The sequence below is a fragment of the Gallinula chloropus genome, assembly GCF_964237585.1.
Source record: "Gallinula chloropus genome assembly, chromosome: 3".
Lineage (NCBI taxonomy): Eukaryota > Metazoa > Chordata > Aves > Gruiformes > Rallidae > Gallinula > Gallinula chloropus.
The window spans coordinates 57006576-57034481 of record NC_140087.1 but is presented as its reverse complement, the minus strand read 5'-3'; the positions used below and the strand labels follow the sequence as shown (position 1 = coordinate 57034481).

The following is a 27906-nucleotide window of genomic DNA, read 5'->3' as shown; positions in this document are numbered from 1 at the left end:
CGTGATATTTTCAATTAGCCTGACACTAGTGTTCCATTTTCTTAGAAAAGTGCTTGCAAAGAATTCACCATATTTTGTGTTCCTAGGCGCATCCTCCTAATTAGCATTAAATTTCCTGTACCTTAACTAAGAAAGAGGGAATCATCGACAACTTTACTAAAAATGTCTGTTTAAGATAATTCTTAATATTCAAAAATTACTTTACATAGATATTCAAATATGCATGGATTCATACTGGGTGACATTTAGTATTCTCATAGTTTTTGGTTACTTGCTGTACCTTTTCCTTTCAATGGCTTCTCACTAACCACAAGTGATTGATTGTGAAGGCCTAGGCATAGATGACTGGGCACAGCTTCTCTCAAAAATTATCACTGACAGCCCTTGCTTACCTGAATGGCTACCCAAATTTGTGACCTGATCTTCCAAACTTAAAAGAAGCTGATACATGAGGTTGAGGCATTGAGACGCGAGGCTGAGGCACCACTGCAGTGCTTTTGAGGAAGAAAAAACATTTATTGCTTTGTACATTTATGGTGGTTCCAAACCATTCTGAAGAAAGCAAATAGACCAGGAACACATCTGCCTGTAGATTAAGGTGCTTCTGTTGTGCGTTGGATTGCACCTGGACAGAGCCAGGAACAAAGGTACGTCTCTTGTAGCAGGATAGCTACTCATACCCATAAACCTTCACAATCTCAGCACTGATACAGTTGAAAAGCAGTGCAAGCTAAACTGGACATTAAATGACCATGCCAAAGAATTCCTGTTCACTGCAGTTGTAATTCTTATATTTGTAAACCATAGTTGCCTTTACATGAAGATAAGGTATGAAAAGTCTTTTTCTGTTCCTTCTATAGCTACAGGGCTAGCATTTCCTTAAATGAAACAGTAAATGGAGGTAGGCAACAGGAGCAAGTTACTGCATAGATATATGGTTGATGTGCTGGAGTAGCAATGCAAAGTTTATGCTTCTGAAAAAAGACTGACTTGGCACAGGTTAAAGGTGACCAAACAGGTAAAAGACATTATGAAGGTATTAACAATGTGAAAAAGAGTTGGGTTTTGTTTTTATTTTTATTTTTATTACTGCTCTAGTTTTATAGATAATTCTTAACGAACATGCTACAGATGTGAGTGACATCATCGCAAGAAACCAAAATGCAGGCATATTTAAAGCTCAGAAAGTGTCAAGCTGGTAAGATTCTACTAAACTGCTTTACAGATTCGAGCATGTAATTGTACATTTAATATAAATGTGAAATGTATGCAAAATTGTGAAGGTGTGACTGATGCTGCTACAGGTGTATAAGTACAATATAAGAGGTAAGTGATGCAAGACAGAAATTTGGAAGTCTTATAAAAAAAAATTAACATATCAAATACAGTATAATTAATCTTGGTGACATAATCTCCTTTAATTTTTTCAAGAAACAGTATGTGTCTTCAAGCTGTGGTTTAGTGCCCAGTTGAAACTTGGGTGCTTCACAGTCAGCATTACCTGTACTGAGTATGATGCTGGGAATGAAGGTACTTAAATCTGGCAGGTTTCTGAGAATTCAGGGTGGCAACAAATCCCATTTGCACCTGAGGCAGATATTGTTGAAGCATCCATGAGAAGTTTCTTGGTCATCATGTCTGTGTGATCAGGATGGTGGTGTTGCAACAAGGGCAGGTGGGGAGCATGGGAGCCAGGTTACAGCATCCTAAGGCCCTTCTCTACTCTCCTTGACTCTGTACTACATTGCAGGGCACACCTAGTATTTTTCTCTAAGTACACCAGCTCTGTTGTCTCTGAGTTAGCCCCAAAGGTGTGGTCGGGAGGGTGAGAGTTGTAGATATTCAGAGATTTTGGTCTCCAGAGCCCTTCCTTACCCAACCTGTAATAGATGCCATTGAAGCTAGCTGTTTAGCTAGCTATTTAATTGAGGGAACTCCAGGTACTGCAAGCAGCTCAAAAATTGAAGTGTGTTCATCTCTCATATTATTTTAAAAGTCAATTGTAATTAATTCATATTTATGGTACAGGGTTATGAACTAGAATATGCTTACAGATGGCTACCTAAGAGTAAAATATTTGTGATTAAATTTTTTTTTGATGATTCTCATTCCAGAAGAAATGCTCTCAGTCATTCTCAAAGTGACAAAAGTAAAGCTGAAAAAGGCCTGAGAAAGGCAGGCTGTTAACAGGATAAGTTTATTAACATAGAGGGTTAAACCCATACAATTTTAATGGCTACCATTCACATTATTTATCCTATGCTTATGTAGCCATTCTGTGTAGAGTTGTTTGGCTTTTTTTTTAAGTGAGCACTTAGGGTTAGAAAAATTCTGCCTTCATTAGGGTATAAGTGCATGTAACTTAGGGAGATATCTCTGCAGCCTAATAAGTGCCTGCCAAGTAGGCAAAGGCCACGCAGGCCCCAGGAACAGTCTTTCAGGTTCCATGTGCTGAACACTTCATGTGGGCAACCTCAAGCGCTCATCACTGCTCAGGAGTCCATCCAGAAGCTTAGATGTTGTAGATTTCTAATTGCCCTCTACTTTACATGAGATTTCAGATTTCGTCCCTTGTCAAGACTTCAAACCTGGTCTTTTAGATATCAATCAAAAGCACATTTTCTACCCTGTCCTCATTTACATTTATCTAATGCTTAAGGTCATTTGTGATCATTTGAGTGTATTTCAGCATATGGAATCAGTGAATAATAGATTTCAGCCTCACGCTGTGAAGAGAGATTGTGTTTTTACAAGACATGATGTTGTTTACTGGGTGTTAATAATCACTAATTAATAAACATATCTAGACATCATAAAATGTTGCATTTTAAGGAGTAAAAATGTCAAGTGTTTAACTTCTTGAATGCAATAGCATTTGAGGCTTTATTTGCATAAGTAAAATAATTAAATTACAAAATAAAGTGAAGTACTATACCAAAATGTAAGGCTCATTATACTAAAGATGTAATTTGATTTTTAGTTCTAAATTCTTAAAGCTTTTTCAGATTTGTTGTACCAGTGTGAAGTTTTATAAAGTATTCAAAGTCTCTAATTCCAAAATTATCATCTTGCTTTTTCTCTACATTATATACATTAATAGCTTATTTCTCCTGTAAAAATTAAGGTTATGCTTTGCTTAGTTATTTGAGAAGTGCTAATGGATGGATCAGTCCTTCAGGTTCAGTAATGACATGTGATGAAGGCAATAACAAAGTTATTCGATCACTTCTCAAGGCCTTGAAAGGCTGATGTAAAATCTGAAATAGTGCCATAAACCTAATTCACTTTTCCAACAGCAAAAAAACATTAGTTATATAATGATTATTGGGGGTGTGGGAAGAGAACCACAAGAAAATACAGTGTTTTGCAGGGAAGAATGCAACGCTAACATGCAAAGCGAAATATAGCGATATATTTAAGTGATTTACTACAACATTAATTTAATCTGGAGACTTCAATCTGTGCAGTGTCCAGAGCAAAGTTACAGGATTTTTTTCCATATAAAGGATAATTCAGAATAGAGCCTTCTCATTGTACCTTCATCTCACTTCAGAATCTTGTGCTTTTTTCCTTGCAGATGGTCTAGAAATTATCAGTATGAGAGTCAGCTTGTGGTTGTTCCAGACATTTAATTCTAGACTTGGAAAACAGGCCAAAAAATGTATGGCACAAAAAGGAGCAATCCAGTAGCAGCCAAGAGAAGTTAGATTAGGACAACCTGCCATACATTTATTTATTTAGATTTACACAAAATGCAGTAAACGAGCACTTATCTAGCTCTCTGCCAACTCTTGATTATTGTTTAAAAGTACAGCAATGTAAGCCAAACTGGCAGTTTGTCATATTATGTGTTATAATGTAATAATAGATATTTAGTAAACAGTTTACTTCAGCAGTGGATATACAATTCTATGTTTATTTTTAGCTTCCATGAATATGTTCAGAATTTCTTGCCTAGGCTTACTGGAAATAGGTACAGTAATGTCACCGAGTTAATAATAACGACTTGCCATAGTAAGGTGAATTATTAATACCGTGTCTGAGTTTGACAATTCTGGTTTTTTCACAGGTCAAAAATTATCCATGAATCACTTTTAAGTTTACCCCATAACTTAGCATGAGTTACCCTGATAGCTGTCTATGTACCATCAACAGTTATTAGTTTGACATGGATCATATCATTGTATTGAATACGTCCACCAATGATTAAATGAGCAGTAACAATCATGGAATCTCTGCTCTTTTTCTTCTCTGTATTTTAATGTGGAAACCTTCATGAAGCAGGGGTTTGGGTTGTAGAATTTTGAGAAATTGTTGTTATTACAAATGTCATGATGGAAAAGGTTTATCAAAGAGGGAGGCTTGCAGAATATCCTAAATGTTAACACGCTCGTGTTTGTCTTATCTACCAGGGAATTTGTTCTTCCATCAGATTCCCTTGTTTGAGAAGAATGAATCTGTTAAAAGCAAAATTTGTATACTTACAGCTGATATGGGACCTGTGAATTTTAGCTGTGGACGTCTATTGTATTGCTAAGAGTTGCCTCAGAGAGATAACATATGAGTGTGAACAAGTACACACGACATCAAGTCAGTGACAGAAATGCTTATGGTGTGTTGCAGCCTTTGATTTGATTGGTAGTAATGTATCTCTTTTTTTTATTTGTTTTGTTCATTCTGCAGTCAACATATGTGGCCAAGTGACCAAAAGTGACAATTCCTTCTCTTTAAAGGTTAACAGATAAATTATAATCTGTTGTCTGAGATTTTAATGTTCCTTACAAATACAATGAATTTACAAGCTTCCAGAATGAAACCTAAAAATAAAAAAGGCCTTTCTAAAAACTAAATGGTGTTCAGTATAATACCAGGATGAGATCCCAGTGACAAAGCACTGAACTATGTAGTCCTGATTCCATTCTTATGTTAATTACCACATTTTACCTTATTATGATGTTCTTCAAATATGCTGTCTTCCTAACCTTCCTCATTTCAGCTGATCACGTAACAGGTTCCATCAATGTAGGACAGCTTTATTAAGACTCCCTCTATGTTTTCATTCATCAAATTGACCTGAGTGTTGCTAAAGTCAAATTTTTTGAAAGCATACTTGTTGTACTTGTGTTTCTCAACTTGGCAAGCCTAAAGGAATCCCTTTCATCCAATTGCTTTTCCAGTCTCCCCACATCACATCCTTGCATGTACACCATCTTTGGGCAAGGAGGGAGCTACCAAAAGGAACATTTCCTGCTCTTTGGTTAGAAAGAAAAGGCTCCCAGTTTCTGCTGTCTTCATTTGATGATTTTACATACGTGTGGGAAGAAACAATGAATGTCGATTATGAATTTGTGGCGCTCTATCACAGAAAACACAACTCAGGTGGAAAGCACTCCATATCTCTGATCATACTTGCCCTTCTCTGTATCTTTTCCAGTTTCAATCTGCTACTTTTCAGATGGAGGTGAGCAGTACTGCATTCAAACATACACAAATGATAGATATATAGAGGGGAATAATTATGCTTTCTGTTCCTCTTCGAAAAATGCCTAGCACTGATTTGCTTTTTTGACTGCAGTTGAGCACTGAGATAATATTTTCACGATGCTGTCTGTCAAAAAAATCAGATTTTTTTGGTCAGTTCAGAGACCTTCATTTTCTTTACAAAGCCAGAATTATTTTTCCTGTTGTACACTTTGCATTTATCCACACTGAATTTCATCTGACATTTTATTGTCCAGTAACTCAGTTTCATCCTTCCGCAATTCTTCAGTCTACTCTTTTCCTTACTGTCTTGAACAACTTAGCTCAGCAAACTTTGCCACCTCAGTGCTCATCTCTTGTAAATGTGTTGAATACAACAGATCCTAGGGGAACTCCACCGATTATCTCCCTCCATTGTGAGAACTGACCTACTACTATCCTCTTCCCTGTCTTTTGTTCCATTGTTTAGCCATGCCAAGACTCTTGTCCAGTGGCAGGCTACTTTCCCTAAATGTTGGTGATGGTCTGTGCTAATAGAACTGAGCTAATAAGCCAGGACTCTCTCTCTTCTGTGGTGAAACTGTCTTAAGTTTCTTCTACAGCAAACACTGATGCAAAGATTTAGTTTTACCTCTCTGAAATAGCGTTAACCTCTGGAACACTCATTCTATATACTGATGATCGATCAACTGGGAGGAAGATTTAGCTCGGAAGAAATAGTACATTTATTTTTTACCTGCCTAATTTTATTATTATATTTAATTTCCCAAGTTTAGGATCCTTTCTTCAGATTTTGGAGGAATTATATCTTGTTTCTAATAACGTTCTTTAGCATTTGGCCATACCAACTGACTCTGACCCACATCCAAGGCTTTCCCATTTGTGTATTTCACTCAGTTGTGTTGACTTAACAAAGTTGCAGTTTATTTTAAATTGCATTGTAGTTTTGTCTGTCATCTTTATGTGACCAGATAAAAATATATAAAGACAAAAAATTAGCTAGCTTTGCAGAGATTTCTATATATTTGGAAGAACAGGGAGAAAAGCTAGGTGCTAACTAAAGGTAAAGCATTGCATTATTTTAAATAATTCTTGCTCAAATCCTTGGCTATTTTATGATGGTCTCCTCTTAGCTTACAAAAAAACCCAAACATGGTTTTGATAAAACTATTCCTTTTGTATGCTCTTGGACTGAACAGAAAGACTAGGTGGACATCACTGATATGAGAAAACTTACATCTCTCTTCCCAGAGCTATAAAGGAAAATGTCCGTGACAGGTTAGAATCAAAGATAATTTATTTCATTTCTATGTTCATTTCTGTATCCATCTGCTTAGCCAACTTTAACATTGTTTCCTGGTTCATGTTGTTGCCATTGAACTTTTGACTGCCCTTCTTTGTCTACCTTGGCTCTGCCTTATAGGCAGTCATCGAATACATCTTACACAATTTCAGTAGGCTCTCTCCTTCACAAGCACTGTCAGCTAGTAGGAAAGTTGGGACAAACTTTAAATTTCCACAAAATTATGCTTACGGTGTTATCATTGTTTATTTCATTACTAATAAATTAATCTTCAGTTAACCAAGGGTACTGAAGAAGACTGAATCAGGGTCTGGAAACAAGGGAGTAAAAGAGCTGTTTACTTAACTTGTCAAAGAAATTATTTGATTGCTAAGAAATGAATTTATTTTGATCTGAAAGTCTCATGGGGGGGGGGGGGAAATCTTAAATAGAAGATCACTCTTTAACCTGGCTTTCAGGCACCTAACAGGAGGTAGAAATTGAAGCTAGACAAAATCAGTCTAGAAAAAACTTAGATTTGACAGAGAGAATGGTTATACATTAAAATATCTTTCGATGGGAGGTGGTAGTTTCATAAGCAGTGAACTTGCTTAAGTCAAGTTGGATATCTTTCTGAGACGTTCATCGATTTCCTGAGATCAAAGGGACTTGATACAGAAATTTGAGATCTTGGATGTTCATTATGGTCCCTTCTGCCCTCAGAATTTAAGCCCTGGTGAATTACATCTTCTCTTCTGTTTTTAACTTCTCTCCCCCACTTCCCTCATTCAGCTCTTCTGGACCTCCCTGGTTCATGTCACATTCTTTGTTTTTTCCTCTAGTTCCCTTGATTACTCTCCCTGTGTTCACGGATAAATTATTTTCCATAGAGCAAGAAGCTGTCTTCTTTTCCTTCATATTTTTACACAAAAGGAACTTCTACAACACTTTCATTCGCTGATCCTACCTCTACAGTAGTGCCACATATGCTTCTGCTGTCTTGCATTTTGAAATTATGTATTTGATTTAAACCGTGTCAGTCTGAGTTAGAATGTGAGAACCATCCATTTTCTGCATAATCTACTACATGCACCTTGATAAAAACAGTAGTCAATCTCCAAAATAAAGACTGATTTTGAATGTATTGATGTAGAGGAGGAATGTGAAAAGGCAAATTCACAAACACCAGTGGTATTTTATAAGTACTATTTCTGTGGAAGATATTCTCACTTCTTTTTTTTTTAAGTAGCCACACTTCTGCTGAATGTTGATCTGTGGAGTGCTTGCAAAATAGAAAACTTTATTCTGTAACAGTTGAATTTACATGCAGTGTATTTATTATATTTCAAAAATTTATTAGCTTTTCATATGCAGCAAATTTGTGTCTGGACTGTTATTTTTGAAGGCAAAACTGTAATGTTTCCATCTGAATTTTAGTAAAATACATTGTATAGAGAGAAAGAGAGAAAATGTGTTCTCATCTTAAGGAATAAGAGAAGCCCATAACTTTATCTATGCTTTTAAAAAGGAACTTTTAGACAAGAAAATCTAGATAGAAACAGAGACTCTCTCAAGTAAGAAGAGACCAATTGTTGGGTTTGGTGGTTTTGGTGTTTCTTCTTCATTTTTATTACCATATCAATATGATGAGGTTTCATCGTAATTTGTTGTACCAGACATTGTATAAACAACAAGAGAGAATTGGAGAATTTCAAGGATAATGGAGATAGTTTGTGAATGTTTCTGGATAATCTAGTGGAAGAAAACTGTAAAGGTGCTTCCTTGAAAAGTTAAGTGGAAGATGTAGACTGACATTAGGTCTGATTAAAGAAGGGACTTGTCATTTCAATATTGAATGAGAGATAAAAAATAGGGAAGTGAACTGTTGTGAAGCATTTGGAAAAGAAGACTTGCAACTTACCAGAAGGAGAGTACAGTGAAAGGCGACAAGATCAGGGTTGTAGGCAAGAAAAACAATCTTTGTGGCAGCCTACTGAATAAATATTAATAGGGCGAAACTGCATTTTCCAAGAGCAGGGAGAACAATATTGTGATGTTAAGATGTAAGTGAGGATGACATGGTCAAGAGTTTAAGTAGAATGGGTAGATAAGAAACTTCTTAGAGATGATGTGCAGAGAGAATAAGCAAAATCTGAATAGAGGTGAGGTGTGCAAACATAGAGGAAGCTCTAAGCTAAGTCTAGATTACGTACTGGAATTAATGCTTATGTCCAAAGGGATCAAGAAAAGGTGGAAAAAACAATGCCTTGTTGTGCTTTAGAGGCAATGAACTTCTGTTTCACTGAGGCTGTGAAAAATACTAAGTTGTGAGTCTAGATACACAGTGTGAAGTAGAGAACTGGGTAGTTGGGTTTAGCTGTTGTGGGAAAGAGTGCCCAGAAATAAATTTCAGAGAAAGAAGAGGTTAAGAATGTTGTGAAATTATCAGAAATTTGGGAAGTGTTTGAAGATAATATTTACAAGTGCACATTGGAGAAAATAATAAGAAACAATTAAAAAAAAAACCCCACACCTTTAGGAAATAATGGAGTTAAAACCTCTAATTAATAGGGAGATTTTACGGTGCTGAAGAGAGAAGAAGGGTCCAGGAGAATGAGGATAAAGTGCAGATTTTGAGCCTAGCTGAGAAAAGTCATGAGTGGTCTTTGACAAGAGTAGACAAATGACATGGAAGTGGCCGAAACAAGCAAGGAGATTGTTAGAAGGAAATGTCCATTGGCAATTGTAAATATCACATTCAAGCTGCTTAGAAATGTGAGAGGAAAGGGAAGATGTTTGACATTGGGTACCTGTGGTTGAAAATTTAACCTTGGTCCCTTCAAACCAGGTGGGCATTGTAGGGAATGACATAATGGATAGGAGTACAAAGCAAAGTGAAGCAATAAAGGTACGAAAGGCAGAAGGTGAAAGAAGGTGGAGAAATAAGAGTAACCTAATGAGAATATAATGAGAAAGATGGGGAAATTATAGTAGCCAAAATTGCAAGACTCCTCAGGGGAGTTGTAATGATAGGTGTACACATTGCCTCTGTCACTATATTAAAATCCATCTTCTTGATCTTTATACAGAACTGAGGAATCTCAAACAAAGATCAAGGTGTGGAGAAACATCCCGGTGATGCCTTTTGTTAATGTGTTAATGAACTTGCTTGGTTAATGTCATAGAAAAAGTCATATAAACCCCCAGACAAAATCTTTTACTTGAACCTGAATACTTACCAATGATAATGCTTTTCAAAGACTGAAGCCTAAATTAAAATATGAAAAGAAGAGGTGGGTAGATAGGGGTTCTTGGTAGCTGTTCATCTGCTAAGTGGGACGAAATTTTTTATCTTCGTTAAAACTACTAATACATTTTGAAGCAAGTAAGCCTTTTGTGTCTTTTGTCCTTTCTTCTAATTTTGATTTTTTGTCTTTATCTGCGCAACTACTTTTCTGCTAACTTGAGAGCTACTCTAGCCTATGCCATTCATCACAAGAATATCTCAGAGGGACTTGGAAATGTTTCAAGTTTTAACAATCAGAGACTTAACCTGTTTTTTCTCATGTAAGTTACCTGCCTAGACACACTAGGAAGACAAACACTGAATAACAGAAATCGAATAATAATAGTAATGAGGAATTTTGCATGAGAAATAAAAACCTGGTAAAATCAGGTCTTTTGTTGTAGATTGCTGAGATACTTTACCAGTGTAAGAAAAAGTGTCGACATTTGTCAGGATATCCTCCATAAATTAGAATTACTGTACAGGGGAAGTGCAGCCTTGGCTGCTGTAACCATTCCTGCAACATTTGCTATTTTGTTGGGGGTTTTTAAGCTTAGGAATACAAGGGGATATTTGGGGATAACGTTGGTAATACCTAAAAGTCTCTATTTTCTTAGTTGATCTTTTTGTTTTGTTATCATTAAAATTCATTTTGTCTTGACATAATCACATTTTCTGGCTTGTTTGTCAATTTATAACATAAATCAGAGAGGACTGGGGAGGGAAGGGGGAAATTGCCGTGATTATTTGTGTTGTGTGTTGTTTGTGGGGGGGGGCATTCTAAATGAATTTGTTGCATTAGAATTGTGTAAGGTTGGCAGCCTAGGAAACTGAAGCATCAGTACATATTTTCTCAGACTATTTCGATAGTGTGCTTTATCCCTGACCTGGAAAAGCCACCTCTGCATGTGAGAGGATAGCTCATTCTCCATAGCTCATTCAGTCCTTGTCCTTTTCGCTAGGACTGCCATCAAGATTGCTAATTATAGTAATAGGTTTGTGACGTGGGTACTTTTCCTCTGAAAACTGGTCAAATTCATTTGATACAGGCCATAAAGCAGCCATTAGTGAGTACCAAGTTTCAACCACCATCGTTTTGACCTGAACAGTGCTCTAGTGTTTTTCTCTTGCATTCTTTTTAATTTTTTAACGCTCTTTTTATAGCCAAAAAAAGCTCCAAACTGTTTCCTTTCCAGTGGGTATCGACCCTTTTCTGCTGAAAATGAGTGTCCTGTTTTCAATTGCAAGAAACTAAGCCTGCATGAGTAAAATAAGCCAGCACAAAATAATGTCAAGAGTGGGCTTTACAAAGCCTTAAATAGATTGGTGTTTGGGGGTTTATTTGTTTCAGCAAAAAAAACCCAACATTGAAGGTCTGGCTTGGACAGAAATGTAGAGTAAGGTACATTTTTCAAATTAATTTCATCAGCACCGTAGCATCTTCCCTCAAAAGGTATACAACTACTATAGCTTTAAAGCTTCCTACTTCATTGGAAGAAAAATGCCATTGCAAAAAAAGTGGTTTATGTCCACTAGTATTATTGAAATGAGAACAAGAGGAAAAATATTAACAAGGCTTGCAATTTTTTCATGTTGGCATTCAACATGATACTGTTGATTTAAAAGACTTTGCAGTGTGATATTTTTACACTTTTTTTTTTGAAGGGAAATTTCATAAAGATTGATATTTTCAGATTTCTGTTGCTAACACTTTTCTGGGTTTCCTAGCAGTGGTGGTCTTTAAATAGAAATGCAATCAGCCCTTACCCACTTTGTGGTGCCTTCAGTATTTCTTTCAGAATTGACCACTAAGTTCGAGAGTCACATCCTCAATAATCACTTTAAAAATTACTGTTCCTCATCCTCCATACTACATTTGGATGCATGCATTTAGATACAGAACTACACACATGTTTTACCTTTCTCTGACTTGTTTTGCAGTATCAATAGATGTTTCTGTACTTCACACTCAGGAATTGTGTTTGGATTACAAAAACTTGCCTGGCTCGTTGGTGGTTTTTATATGCATCCTGACTCTGATTCATGACTGTCCCTAACACTAGAATTAAAAATAGCTGATTCTGATTCAGTATCCGGCTGATTCTGACATCAGTATTAATGGTGTAAAAATGCTGACTCTGAGCAGAATTGTCTCTGTTGCCCTGATACATGGGGGCATGTGTGTTTTACATGTGAGGGTGCAGGTGGTTGATTGCAGCTCATGCAAATTTATGGAAGGGTTAGATAATGGTGTAGATATGGGAGCCCAGAGAGAGCTCCCGAAACAAGTTTTGGGGGTTGTGACCTATACTGAGCTGCACCTATGCTAACTGCACTTCCTTTGCTAATCATACTTGCAGAGGGCTAAAGGCAGCTAGGGTAAACCTATACAGCCCATAGTCACATCTCTCGTATCACTGTGCATAGATCCCGAATGAGAGCAGCGAGTCTTTTATTAGTATTTACTTAACTTTATGTGGTTATTTCCTCAGAGGAGTAAGGATTTTCCTGTACCTTTTGAAAATTTACAGTAATTTTGATTTTGGACATCTTGTGTGTACATTTATCAACGGCCTTTGCATAATTATCATGTCTTCAGGAATGCAACTGTACTGAAGGTAGAGACCAAGAGCAGCCACGGTGCCCGATCAGGAAAATGGAGGAAGAGGACTGGCTTACAGCTGGATACAGGGCCCTCAGCTCACTCCAGACAGCACACATGCCAGTCACGTTGAACCACTGCTCATGCTCCTGGCAACTCGTCGATTCCATATTTTGCTCAGAATTATGGTTTCTGAGCTTTTACCTACCCACACAGACCCCTTTGTGCCTACAGTAGGTGTGCACAGAAAATGCTGTATTTTGGATGCTCAGCAGGAACCTGACAGTAACATGAGAGAGGTGGTTGTTTTTTTTTCCAGGAGGAGGCACCTGTGCTGCCTTCCAAACTGCGTATGTGAAGTATAGTAAATATATGGGTTAAAAAAATCATAATTCAAATCCCTATAGTGGCACTGATCAGATCTCTGTTTCTGTAGCAATGAGAACCAAAGGTGGCCTTTTAAGGCTCACAGTTCATCTACCAATTTCCAGTTCTGCTTCAGGATTCTTAAAGTATTAGAGTGCGTGCTTTAAACCCACAAAACTTACCTTTACCTAATTTTCACCATTCTAACCTAAGTTTCCACGGAAACAGGGTTGAAAAAGCCGCTGGTAGCCAGCAGGCAGCCAGCAGCTGAGAGTGAGAACTCTCCTTTGTCACTTTCCACTACTGGATGCCTGCTGCGTGCCAGTGTGCAAAGCTACCTAGGCTTCTAAAATCTGGAATACTTTCAATTTGAGGGGGAAAAATTAAATTAATCTACTCTTTTCTCTCTTTGGATTGTCACAGTAAATTCCAGGAGGGCAAATGGGCTAATGAGTCCTGATCTGTTCAGTTGCACTGAGCCCCGCATAATCAAAGCTTTCCCAACCAACTGGGCCTCTCCTTTCCTAATTTCCGTGTTTTAAAAGCATTCTCTCTCAAATTTTGTCTCTGTGCACATGTACACGCAGATAGTGGTACCTTAATTCTCTGTGGCTCTCTCCCTAGCTACCTACGTATTTACGAGGGGTTTTTTGCATATAGTAGAATCGATGTATAAAATTTCCTTTTTCCCCGTGTACTTAGGGAACATTTCTGAATGAACACATTATAACTGATCCTCAGTTAAATATTAGGAGTAGGATGTGAATGGAGATGGCTTTTAACCAGAAGTAGATTATAGCTGCGGGAAGACTAAAGGGTCTATTTGGTCAAGACTCATACAAAACTGAGATAAGCATGCACAACCTGACAAGATCAGATTAGACCCTTCCCCCACAAGTGCTTCTCCCATAAATATTTATCTGCTTTCTATTATAAATAACCAGGAAATGAAAAAGAAGGGTAGACAATTTTTTAAAATAGGCTAGAAATAAAAATGCGTCTTCAAATCTTTGGCATAATGATATTTTAAGTATGCAGTAAATTCCAATACTGGTTGCTGGTTTTAAAAGGGAACAAAGTCCTGAAATTCTTCGTGGCAGCTACATAAATCGGCAGCATTTTTAAACAAGGAAAAACTTTACACATATGTGCATTTTTGCATACTGTTGGGTACCTTAGATTAAATAACTTATCACCTATGAGAGAATAGGTGTTGACGGAGTCAGCACCACTGTACTTTTAAGCTTGCCTGAGGCAACAGAGTTGGCATTGAAGTTAAGCTTGGCATCTTTTCACCCTGTCCCTCCTCCCTCCAGCCCAAGTGAATGCTCACTTCATCAATGAGAAACACAACTGACTTGCCTGCCAGATGTGGTGGGGATCCACGAATTGACATCTATTCTGCAAATCTGGGTTTCCTTCAGATTGGCGATACTTTGTCTTCTCTTCCTTGTTCACTGGTGCTAAGGGGTAAAAATCTGAAGTCATACATGTGCCACTACTTCAGAAATGTGTATTTGCTGGTGATCTATTCATCAGAACCTGTGTGGTTTGCCTTCCTGTTACAATAAAAAACAGCTCTTTAGCTTTGAGATTTAAAACCTTAAAAATATACAGAATAATATTTTTACATTCGTCTTTGAAAGTAAGATTGTATGCTTTTTAAAACACTTTTGTGTCACATAAGAATAATATTAATACTTTAAAAATCTCAAGATGAAAAATGTAAGTCCCTTTTTTCTCTTTTTTTTTCTCTTTTTTTAAATCTTTTTTTCCTCTAGCATTTTACGATGGGATAATGAGACAGATGTCTCTCAACTGGAAGGACATTTTGACATTGTTATGTGTGCTGACTGGTAAGTACATAAAAATCATAAAACTCATGTTAGAAAAATAGCTTTGCTGGAGTAATTGTACTGTGCTGCTTGCTGATGGCTAAGCAAAGTCAACAAATGAAGCACAAAGCCACCTTAACCTCAACAAATTAATATTCATCTCCATGTGACAGTTATAAGGTAGTCTTCTATCACACAGTAACTTCTACCACATTATTTCCCAAAGATTGATTTTGAGAAGCATTTCCATTTTCTGGAATTGCCTCTGTTTCATGCTTGACGTATCAGTAAATGGACGACTTAGGCAAATTGCAAATAATTATGGCTCAGTGAGGAACAGTCTGGAGAAAAGGGAGTTTATCAACACAAACAGCTCAATTAGCTTACTTCTTAGGAAAGATCTGACTATTGATATAAGGGGATATATTTTTTGCTCCCCAGAAAATCTTTCTGAGGAAAAAAAAAGATTTTTCAAAACCCTTTTTTCCCCCTCCACCACATTGTTTCTTAAATCAATTTGACAGCAATATTTGTAGGCATATGGGCTTTATATTATTTACACAGGCGCATGTTAATTGTAAGAGAATTCTTAGTAAAAAAAAAAAAAAAGAGAGCAGCAGCACTTAATTTATGAAAAGGTAGATACATGTGTATGGTTTAATAATTTATGCAAATAGATTTGATTATTGACAAAAGCCTTTTCTGATACTGGGTTTGCAGAATTGCACTGTGCTATATTCGCTGCACAGCAACTTTAAAAATGGTATGTTATTAATAATTTGTGTTACATAAATGGAGGCAGTGTAAAAAGAGATATGCAAATTTCATTTAGGAGAGTAGATATTTTTAATGAATCTGTCTTTCCTTCATGAATATTTGCTCTCAACCCTTGAAATGGCCAGACCAGAAAAAGCTGTTTGTGTTTTGTTGCACATAACTGTTGTGAGAGACCAGAATCAGTAAACAGGGACTTCCTAGGACAGCTCAGTTCAGCAGATTTCTGTACCTTACTAAGAAATAGTTTAAGGGAAAAGGCAAAGGGAAGTACAAAGCTGTCTATTGTCTTTTTAAACAATGTTCTTTTTAAGTGGCTTGTGATAAAATATTCCTCTAAAGCTTTTTTTTCCCCCTCTTTGATATTTTGCTATTGAAGCAAACTCTTCTTATTTCAGAAAAGTTACTGGGTTTGTGTAGCGGGGAAAGCGTGTTTAGTCATCTTTTTTCTTTTTTCTTCTTTTAATACTATTTGTTGGCAGAATGCAACAGTGCTTCATTTCTCTTGCTAGCATTTAATTTCAGAAAAGTTCTTTGTTCCCAAAAAGGACAGAGAAGGGTTTCTAACTAATCGCTGATAATGTGCCTCAGAGATGCATCATCTGATTAAAATAAGGAGCTAAACAACACCATATGATTTCAGCAAGTAATTTAGTAAATGCCTTCCTCACCAAATATTAGAATGGATACTCCAGGTTTCATTGCACAGATGAAGTTAATGCTGGACAGGATTAGATCAGATTAAGTATGAAAGTCAGATCAGAGTCTGGCGGACACGAGCAGGAGGGCAGCAGTCTTCTCGGAGGCTTAGACAAGGCTCACATATGGATGTTCTCCAGATTATGTGGGTGAAGCAAGGTCTTGCCAAGAGATTTAGAGTTAAATTTGTTCTTCACACAAATATCAAAACAACCTGGCTGTGCCATCTCTTGTATTCTTGATACTCACACCATGTCATCCTATTTGTGCTGGGAGTACAGCGGAGTGGAGCAAGACTTAAGTTGGTGGGGTTTTTTCAGTAATATTCTTGCCTAATGCTCCTCCCAGTCTGTTTGGAAATAGTGTAGTTTCTGTAGGAAACAAAGAATCAAACATGACAGGTAAAATACATAATGCATTTGCAATCCCTGCATTTTGTACATTTATTTTGAAGCACTTAAGATGCAGGTAAGTGTATAAATATTTATACATTTCTAAAAAATAAATAGAAATGTGCAGGTTAGTTTAAAGTACGTTTTTTTTTTCACAAATTGTCTGTATTTTCTTATTGCAAGTGTCCATATATATACTTTAATAAGCATCAAAATGCTTTTATTCTTTGTTCCTTTTAGAAATCATTCTTTTAGTTATGGACACTAGGTTCCTGGTACATAAAAAGGCTAGGGGAAAAAAATGTTCCATGCTTTATCGAACTCAAATCTTCCTTTCATTTTCATGTATTTCTCTTCCGAGATACAGAATTGGCTTGAGAACTGTTGGCAGGATTTTTGCTCTCCGAATTTTTTGGGCTGCCATTGAAGAGGAGGGGAAAAAAAAATAATTCTCTTTTCTTACAGCTCCTCGGCTGAAACCTGAAGTATGCAGCGATAAAAACAGATAGAATAGATTGCATTTAGTTTAGCACCATCATATAGTCCATTGTCAGTCAATAAAATCTGGGATTAGAAGAGAGAACTAGAAAGCAAAAAATCTGAGTTCAAATATTAGGTACATGGATAAATTTTTATTGAAGTATTTCCAGCAAGGGTGATATTGTCTGATTCTCTGAATAGCTAACCAGTAGTACTGCTTGATCCCATTTACATGAAAACAAGCTCTATTCATAAACATATTCCAAATCCACATGGAGGTTCAAGTAAAAATGTACATGATTACGACAAGCAGCAATATGTTTATATTCATATATTTACAGTCAGACTTTCATAAACCTTGTGTGCAGGGGTGGAAAATAAGTTATTTCCCAGAACAGACAGTCTATTAGTTAACAGCTAAATTTAGTAGCTCAACTAGATTATAAAATAAATAAGAGGCAAACTGTGAAAGCTAGTCATTATTTAACCATTCAGGATTTTGACAATAAAAATAGTTTCATGGTTCAGCAGTTCCAAAATAACTTGTAAAATGTTGACTATGAGATAAAAATAAGGGGAAAAAAAATCTTCATGAGGCCACACCTGAAAGAAGTACTTACTGGAAAAAAAATACCGCAACAGTGGAATTTTTAAGGCATATCTACCCACCTCATGTTTTTGAAGGGGAATTTTAAAGCCAGGTGAGAGCTTCCAGAATTTTAGACTTTCATTTTACCTATACTTGTGGATATAGTCAGGTAGGTACTGGAATTGCAGGTATGGATAGAGGAGGAGGAATAACAGGTGCCTGTATGGATGGGCCAAACCCAAGACTCTTCCAAAGCTCTTTACAACCCCCAGATTTTTGATTATATAAACATAAGCATATATCCTTTTCTTTATTAAGAAAAAGTTGCTGAGATTTTTAATCCAAGAAGAGAGTCAAGGCCAGTTGGACCAAGCCAATAGAAAAATCTCTTTCATGTTCTTATGAAACAAGTTTTCACTGGCAATTTTAATGTAGAAACAGTGCAAGGTCTAGATCCCCATATCACTTTGGAAATGCATAGACTTAGTTAGACTGATTATAGTCTTGAAATTGGGCACACGCATAAGTATGTAAAGCCTGGAGGGGGCAGGGGAGGTATATCCCACAGTACTTTCACCTCTGAGATTTTTGCTGAAGTCATGGGGAGCTGTGGATTCACCAGGAATGTAGAACTGAACCGAAACTATTCTTTCAAAATCTTAAAATATGTCATTTTTTTCTCTGTTAGTATTATGCTTAATATAAGGAAATCCTTTTGCAGGCATGCACCAAGATCGCTGTCCTTCCTTAAATTTACTATTCATTTTAAGCCTGATTTCTTGCACACGCTTTCAAGTGCATTGGAATCTGACGACATGGAAGTAAGGGTTTTTTCAGTTTATGTCAGCCGTGTAGCTGAAGGCAAACAAAAAGATAAATGGCTCTATACACTAGGCAGTATGCATGAATGTAGTCATGTCTGAAGTACACCTGTAAACTCAGCTTTTTTTACCAGTTGCAAAGTATGCAAAAAGAAAAATAAGTTCACATCGTAGCCTATAAAATGTAAGCATATGCCCCTTGTTGCAAGGCAGGAGACAAAAGGATACTGTCAGCATGAAGCAAACTGTGAATGTACTTGTTTTTTAATTTGTTTCCTTGTGGCTGCTATTTCTGTACAGTTTTGGTATAAATGATCATTTTGGTTTTAATGGCAATTTAAAATTTAAAAAAAAAAAAAAGAGAGGGATGACAAGTTTGCCTGCCTGTTTCAGCCAGATTTCACAGGTTAAGAGCAATGCCTAAACAAACTATGGCAAATCATAAACTGTGTTCTTGTCTCTCTGGTGCTGCTGTGATCGGAAACTTCCTTGCTGACCTGAGAAATCCTTGTTATTCCTGTCCAGAGCTACTGCTTTCACAGTGTCCTTGCTATAGAAACATGAGATATTACCAGTAAAATAATGGCAGGCTAAGACAAATTTGAATTGAGGTGTGAGGACTCGGTGAGAATGGTTTAGAACAATACGTTATATAATTTCACAGAGCTGTTGTGAGCTGTAAAGGATTCTCTCTTCGGACACTTTAAGTGTGCTGTGGTAATACACAGTCATACAAATTTGGTAAGAGAAATGTCAAGTCTAAATCTCCTTGCATGGGCCAAATCCTATGCTGGCCCAGTCTGCAGCACAGATTACCTAGTGACTTCTTTGGGCTTTTCATCATTCAAGGCACCCTCCAACTCAGAGGGAAGATAGAGATGTTCCCTGGAGTCACTGCATTGCATTAACACTGCTTCCAGCCTTGTCTGCTCCCCCTGGTCAGAGTATGTGGCGCACAGAGCAGCAGACTGGAAATGGCAATATTGGAGACTGTTTTCAGTTGAAGTAGATGCTGATCCCAGCAACAGGGCCTTTGGAGGGCAGGGACAACCAGGGAGCAGGGCCAGGGCGACTGTCCCAGGTTATCTGGGTTTCCTGAGATAAAAGAGCTAAAGGTTCACCTCCCATACCACCAAAATATCAAGCGGGAGTTGGACAGAAAAGGCATTATTGAAGTTGCCTCATCTCTTGGCAGGTCATATAACCATTTTCAGTTCTCAGACACTCAGTTTCTGGTGAACAAAGGCCTGTAGTTCTCTCATTGTAAAGGAACAAGATTGGTAGCAGCCGTTTTGCCCCTGTCTCATTGTGAAAAAGAGAATGGTATGCCGGTCGATGCAAAAGGAATTTTTAGCACTGCTAAGCAGCCCCCAAATTCTATTTTCACTACACTGCTTTCAAAAATAAAAATATTATAAATGCATTTTTCATTTGGAATGGACTTCTGTCTACGCAGGATCTCAGCAAGTCTTAAATGTGTGCATGCTTGCGATGTTTCATGTTGAAGAAAATTAATTATTTTAGTGACTCTTTTGGGAGAGGACTCATGCACTGTATTCCACCTCTTCTGTGGGTGGCTAGGTTCCCAGTGAGGTAGTATCTTATGGTATCTATCTGCATAGGGATATACCTGAGGTGAATGTGATTAAAACTCTCAGGAGACATTAGAGACATCAGCTGCAGTTTCAATGAATTAAATTCAAACAAGCATTTTTTCAGCAAGGTTCTTCGAGTAAGTTTAATCAAGGCTGAGAGGCAGCCATCATGTGAATTGTGAAAGTTTAAATTTTCTTGTGGGCAGGCTGTCAAAGAAATTGTTAGCTAGGACTTCGATATCTGGAGCTAAAGGTCATGCTTCTGTATGAAATGTTCTTTACAAAACGTACAGATACCCAGTCTACCATATTTTCTTAACAATGTGAGGTTCTGCTAGTTTTTACTGATGAAATTTGGTCGCTGGCAAGTTTTCTGATGGGCTTCCCCCTTCCCCCACCCTGCTCCCCAGCAGCATAAATTCACAGCTCTTAGACAGCTGCTCGACCCTTTGATATGTAATACTGCATTCTCCTTCGTAGCTGTGGAGTGTCCTTACCTAAACATCCACATATATGCACTTCTTGATGACTGACGTGTGGTTGGCAGACCACTTTTTTCTCTTTGTTGTTTTCATATATATTCCTTATATTCTTTCAGAAATGTCAAACCTGGAAAAAAAAATTACTTGCGTATCTTTTGAAAGAGATTTTTGGGAATAAAGGAAAGGGGTGTATAGAAAAAATCATAAAGAACGGTCAAAACACTGTGTACTATGGAACAGGAGCTTGACACAGGCTGGGAAGCAGTTTTATTACAGAGGAAGCATGAAAAATAATGAAGAAATGAAATAATGAGGAATGAATAATGAAAAAAAAATCACATTATTTGTGGCCTGCTTGATAGAGTTTCTCATCTGAATCCCCAATATAAATGAAGTGGTAGTAAGGACTGAAAGGCATCAGTTGCTATCTGATGGTTGTTCACTAACCATTGTAAATGCACTCTCATCCACAGTAACTACATGTCCACAAATATCTAGTCAAGAGTGATTGGCACCCTGGTTGCCACCATTAGTATATACATTAAGGTATTGAGGGGCATGAAGAATGAATTATCCCCTCAAATCATGAGGTAATCACGCCAAAATAGGGCTGAGCATGTTGGCAACATTGCATGGGAAAATTGCCTCCGCTGCTGTCCTTGTGGGACCCATGCTGGAGATGAAGCATTTCACTCCTGAGAGAGGACAACTCTGTAGGGTCTGGGTCATTGTATTCAAGCAGCATTTGAGGGAGTGAGGCGGCTAGGGGCCTGTAAATCTGTATAAGGAAAGACAGAGGTAGATATTTAAATAGAACAAATGTGCAAAATAGGGAATAATGAGTTAGTGACACAATGGTGAAGATAAAAGGAAAAATGACACCTTCAATAATAGCACATGAAATATAATACAAAATACCTTAAAAATGCCATACCCCACCACCACCTTTGTATAATAATCCTACTTCTAATATGGTAGCATTTTAATAGCATATGTGATCTGTACATTTCAGCTATATCTGTTTAATGCTGATATTTTATCTTTGGTTTAGATTATGTTTGGGTTTATGTATTTTTTTTTAATATTTAAAGTACCTGAACTGGACAGAAACATAGACCACAGTTTCTTTTTTACAGCATTGTGTAAACATATGTAATTAGCCTTGTACTTATCTGCATTAGTATCATTAGAATTGAAAACCCATTTTAATCTGGATTCTGTTCTCTTCTCAATGTCAGCCTGTTTCTGGACCGGTACAGAGCTAGCCTTGTTGATGCAATAAAGAGATTACTCCAACCCAGTGTAAGTATGTTTCTATTTTCTCCTGAACACTGGCTTCAGAATAATTAGTCTGTGCACAATGATTGAGAGAGTAATGGAATGGCAGGATTAATGTCATGTAATACTTTAATACTTATTATGTCCAACTTCAATTGAGTCTTCTAATCTATCAGATTCTTTCCTAATCATAAACTAGGAAACTTCTTATACTTGGCCTTCTGATAAGGAACACAGTGGGTAGTAAAATAAATGAAACCGCTTCAAAGATAGTGTGAGATTATTTTTATCAAAGCGTTTCTCAAGTATTTTCCTTTGATAATAATGTCTTCATATTAAAGTAAAAGTATGATATTGAAAGTTTTTATGTTGGCTTCTGTCATTTGTAATCCCTTCAATTGTAACCTTTGTCAATGTGTATTTATTTTTTATGAAAGAATTTTTTTTTAATTTCTGTTTATATAAAATAAATAAAACCCTTATGTAGCCTAAAACTTTTTTTCTATTGAATAAGCCATGTGGTTGCATGGTTTATACCTTAGAACAAAATTAAATTAAGATCTTGACTATTCTACATGAGTGGTACTGAGGAAATCTTATACCCACCCTAATCTATTAGGCTGTTAAATCAGGGGGACCTAAACAAACAAACAAAAAAAAAACCCAAGAAGCTATTATAGGCGTATACTTATACCCAACAAAGAATCTTGAAGCTAAAAAAACACCCCAAAACCCCAAACCTTAAAGACGATATCAAAATAAGAATATGGGGAAAAAAAATGAAATGATTGCTGTAAGCAGGAATTTTAAACAGTAATTTTAACCTCCATGCTTAACATACAAATATACCAGTCAGATACACTTTCCATTTCAAAACAAAAGTACTCCATGTTAGCAATGCGTTCTCCTAACTATTTAAAAATTACACTGTGCTTTTCGTACAAGAGATTTTCTCTGTAAAAGGAATAGAGGACCCAAATGTGCAAAGGCTTAAGAAACTGAGTCATTTTAGTCATGTAAGTAATCCCATTCTTTGCTAAGAGTGATCAGGTTTCTATTCTTGGTTCTATCATAGACTTTCGTGAGTGACCTAAGGCCAGTTACTTAAGACTGAATTATATTAATGAGCTGTGGGACAAAGCTGCCAGGAAGACAGGAGAAATGTAGCTACCCTGAGGAAAAAGTCTATGGCAGCAAGGGGAGTTTAAGCAGAAAGATGCATTCTGACTTTAACGATGTACCATCAGTTGTCAGGGGGCAATAATTTTTGGAATCAGAGGTGATCTGGAACACAAAGCGGATCCCAGTTTGAAAAAATGCAATAAGTATATTTTGTCAGCCCAGATTAATGTCCATAGCTGGTTCTTCAGGTAGCCCCCCACAGGCTGCTGCACTGTCTCCATGAAAGGACACAAGGGGAGAGAGGTATGAGTGGTGGGAGAAGTGAGCAAGAGGTGCCTGGGTACCTGTGACCTAGCTACAGCCTCTGGCTGGAGCACAACAACAGTTGTTAGTTGCTTTGTACCCTGATCGTAGCCAATCATGGTCTGGTGGTGCACAACCAGAGAATTTGATTTTAAATATTATGACAAGAAGGCAGCTTGAATTTTAGGTAGTGTTCATAATTCCGTTTCCCATCTACAGGCAATTTAGGAGTCGTTAACCCAACTTTAAACTACAACTGGCCTGACTTTGTTGCTCTTTTAAATCCAGTCAGCTAATTCAAATACAGAACAAGCCCTTGTTTTTTGGAGCAGATGAACTACAGGCCTTTCTGAATCTAGATGGAGTAAAGGGAGGTGGTTTTTTTTGTTTCCTGTCTGCCTGGTCTGGCTTGCATCTGCACGTTGTGATTAACAGCATATCCTGTACTTATTTGCGCTGCGTTTTAGGCCATGGTTCCAGTTGAAGAAATTCTTGCTTCTTGCAGGAATTTCTATTGCAGAGTTTTGGACCATTGTCTGAACTGTATTTTTTAGCTAAAGTAATTTGCCTAACCTGCTGTATGCATGGCCATACGGATGGATAGCGAGGTATGGCATGGCCTTGCAAATTACTGTCATTCATAGTGGAGGACAGTACGCTGTTGTGTGGGGTGGAAGCAGGGAGTGCAGGCACCTTAAATGAGCTCTTTTGTCCAAAAAAAGGACATGTTGAACAGAGATGCCTTCGAGCTTATGCTTTCATGATTTGAAAGACCCAAATGAAAGCATATACTCATTTGAGATCCCAAGAGAAAATGCAATCACAAGTACATAATAGTTATTATTTTTAGTCCTCTTGTTAAACTCCGTAAAACTAAGGATAATATCAGAGGAGACTTTGCTAAATAGCACTATATGTTGGCCTTTAAAGGAAAACTAAACTATGAACTCATCTACAAGCAATAATTAAGAATGGTTTATGAGCATAAACTTTGATGAAGTTTACTCTTCTACGTGAATTGTTTTGCCTCAAATTTAGAAGTTAGATCTTCTTATTGGTAATACTTTGCCAAATCGATAGAGGAATGATATCAAATCAAAGACACATAAAGAAGTGAGACATCTTTCATGTGTAACTATGATACAACAAGGATAGAGGAGTTCAGGGAAAATAATAGCCAGCAAAACCGAAAGGTAAGTTGGAGTAAATGGAAAATAACAGGTATCATTATAAAGCAGTCTTGAAGGATAAATTCAGAACAGATACTCTGTTTTTACTGTTAATTTTAAAAGAGCTAAATTTATCTGAAGTTTTATTTTTCATTAAGTATTTTATTTGTGGCTAATAGAATCCTTAAGGCACACAACTTTGATTTCATGCAGACAGGACTCTGGTCATTTCAGTCATCTGATTCATAGTATGGCCCCGTGGACAGTTGTACTGGCACAGGAAATTCATGCTGGCAGAAATGAGTATCTCACAGGGTTACTGGGGACTGATATTTCATGCCTGAATTTGTTACAATGGCAAATGCCACCTGTAAACCAGCTCCAAGAACTCCTCACTGAAATTTTACACTGAACAAATTTATCTCAAATGGCTATATTTTATTACTCTTACAGCCAACATTAAGTTTTGGGTTTTCCTATCATCAAAACGTGCTTTTAATTTCAATCTCAGCATAAGCAGTTGCTTGTTTGTGTATTCCCCTAATAAAGAACATCTTTTTACCAAGGCTTTGATTCTTCTGTGACCTATCCATTCAAAATCGCAATGAAGTCAGTTAGGTGCTATTGAACCATCGTTAGTACCAGCAAATAAGACTACATTTAATAACGATTGATGAATAAACTTAGTTGTAGCCCAGTCCAGAATGTGATTGTCTGTCCCATTATCAATTGCAGCATTTTGGTAACATTTCAAAATACTGTAACTGACGTGGACATTTTCCTCTGTGTTTTCTTCACGAGTTTACTGGAAGTAATTTCCTGGCTGAGGAAAGGCCATTCCAAACTTCAAACGTCACCCTAAACTGGGAGGCAGTTTTGAATTGTGAACTTCAAATTAAAGAACTTTAGGATAGTCTGTCAAGTGTAGATCCAGCCCACTGGTATAATTATTTATTGTAGTCGCTGTGTGCATCTTGTGGGCAGTAAGCCCTGGGTGTGGGAATAATGTGACCCATCACAGTGACCTCTCTGTGAAGTTACCTATGAAGATGAGGGTCTCCAGAGCAGTATCATCCTTCTTCTGTCAGGAAGGGTCTCTGCAGAATAATGTTCTGGGCAGGTGAGATGGCAGCAGGAGGAGGAGAATCCTCAGCTGAAGGCTTCCTTTGCTGCCCACCTCTGTCTGATGACAGAAATATTCCAAGGATGTGAGGGAAGTTACGGCACATTTCACACTGATTGTGAATTTCCTGTGTTTAATGTTTTTCATCCTGAGCTGAGCCTATGTTCAGACCTAACACTTAGATAAGCAATTCCAGTGCCTTCATGGGAGTTACACCCATCTGCACCTCGTATTTAGCCACAGAATTGAAGTTACAGCTACACAAATGAGCAGAAGTGAGTTTCTTTGGATGTTGCCCTAGGTCTCCCTTGTGCTTAAATTTCCCAGGATAACGGTATTTCCCTACCTCAAAGAGGCATTATGAGAATAAATATAGTGCTGTGTTATTAATGATTGGAATCTCTAAGTACATTAGTACCACAGATACAGACATAGTTTTTATTGCTGCCTCACTGCACGTTGTCTCATCTTACGTGTGCGCGAGCTCTAACATGGAGGTTTGTTCCCTATCCTCCTCACTAGGTATCTGTGTCTCAATATTGTGACTTTCCAGAGTTCCCACTGACATTCTCTCTTCCCATCACCCTTTTTCTCTGGCATACAAGATTGCATTTTCTCAACCCAAATATTCTTCTGTGGTATCCAATTATTTTGTAACTTCTTCACATCGCTAACAACCTTTATTGTCCCTTTGGCTGATCACGGTATCTGAAAATTAGTCCTAGGTCTCATTAACACAGAAGTTAAATACAACAAGTCAGAGTAAAGTTTGTGGCTTCCCTCAGTGTGATATGCTGTTGGCTGGTATTAACCTTTGTTTACAGCTCTTCAAGCTCTTTCATTCCATGTGACAGAACACGGTATTCAGCCAATTAGAATTAATTTTGCAAATAAGATTTCAAGAGATGCTAGATCAAGTGGGTTAGGTTTTTGGGCTAGTACTTTGCACGGAGTGTCTAAAACCTATCAATTCAAGGTACAGTCGTTTTTGTTTTCTTCAATGCAGAAGGATGAACAAAAAATTAGCTAACGGACCGTAATGTATTGCCTGGGCAATGTAAGTGGCCTGGTCATCTTGAAAGATCCAGAATTACTATGCAAGAACATTAAGTCCTGCTTTAAATGCAATTTGCCAATTTAAGGTCAAATTTAGTTGCACTGCTCAGGTAGTTTAAAATATCTTTAAAAAAAATAACCGTCGGGCCTGATTTGCCTTCTTTCTTGCCTTGTTTTCCACTGTTGTAATTCCAGTGACAGCAAAGGGGAGGTACTCTTCAACATGTGAGAGTAAAGAAAGAAAATCATTATTTACAGTCTTTGCATGGTCGTGAGCTAACAAATGGGTTTGGTGTTGTGTGTATGCTTTGTATGCTTTTTCTGTGTTTTATTTTGGTAATCCATAGACCCCATTATTATATGAAAAGGAGTGCATGTATGGCAGTTGGCAGTTTTCTAAAGAAAATGTTTATTTATGACTTTCTATTTTGCATTTGTTTAATCACAGAAATCTTGCCTTTTTTGAACAATTATTTACATTCCCGTATTTTACCAAGACAACAATTGACTTTTCCAGCATGAGTATATTAAAAGCCTAGTCAGGTGTATGTTATGTCTGGTTCCCTTCCATTTTTACCAATGTATAAATTCTCTTTTTAATGTTCCAGGGAAAAGCAATGGTATTTGCTCCACTCCGAGGGAATACTTTAAACCAGTTTTGCAATCTAGCTGAAAAAGCTGGTTTCTCTATCCAAAGACATGAAAATTATGATGAACACATTTCGAACTTCCACTCCAAGGTTAGTTTTCTGCTTGTGTTAGATAACACTTTAATCCGCATTGCATTTTGAAGAGATCATGGTCCTTTTGGCAGGTAACCTAAATGTTTGATTAAAGTACTCCTTAGGTGTGCTGTTTCTGAACAGCTATTTTTGTATCTGATTATTTTGTGTGGTAGAACCATCCTTTATCTCTGCACGTCTAGAAGAGTTTTGCAGAAGCATCTCCTGTTTACCCTTTTCATTCATAGAAATCTAATTTATGAGAGTCTTTTCTTCTTGTTGTTAGCTGCCTATAAATACACGGCACACCAGCATTTGCGTTTTAATAAAAAGCTTGTAACTTTTAAGTGGGTTAAATACTGAAATGGGCTGAAATAAATAGGAGGTGAATGTCTAATTGTATCATATTGTACCTTAAATCCTTATCTCTGGCTGCTTTATGGCTGGGT

The 27906-nt window shown here is 37.2% G+C and overlaps 1 protein-coding gene across 1 annotated transcript in view; it reads left to right on the top strand.

Moving 5' to 3' along the window:
- The window catches only part of CAMKMT (calmodulin-lysine N-methyltransferase), a gene marked incomplete at both ends in the record, with an annotated part of 217233 nt that overhangs the window by 183445 nt on the left and 5882 nt on the right, over nt 1–27906 (top strand). The window contains 4 exons of the mRNA XM_084261475.1: nt 1132–1198; nt 14799–14873; nt 21923–21986; nt 27344–27475. Coding sequence (XP_084117601.1) covers nt 1132–1198; nt 14799–14873; nt 21923–21986; nt 27344–27475 — 338 coding nt within the window. The remainder of the gene's footprint in view (nt 1–1131; nt 1199–14798; nt 14874–21922; nt 21987–27343; nt 27476–27906) is intronic.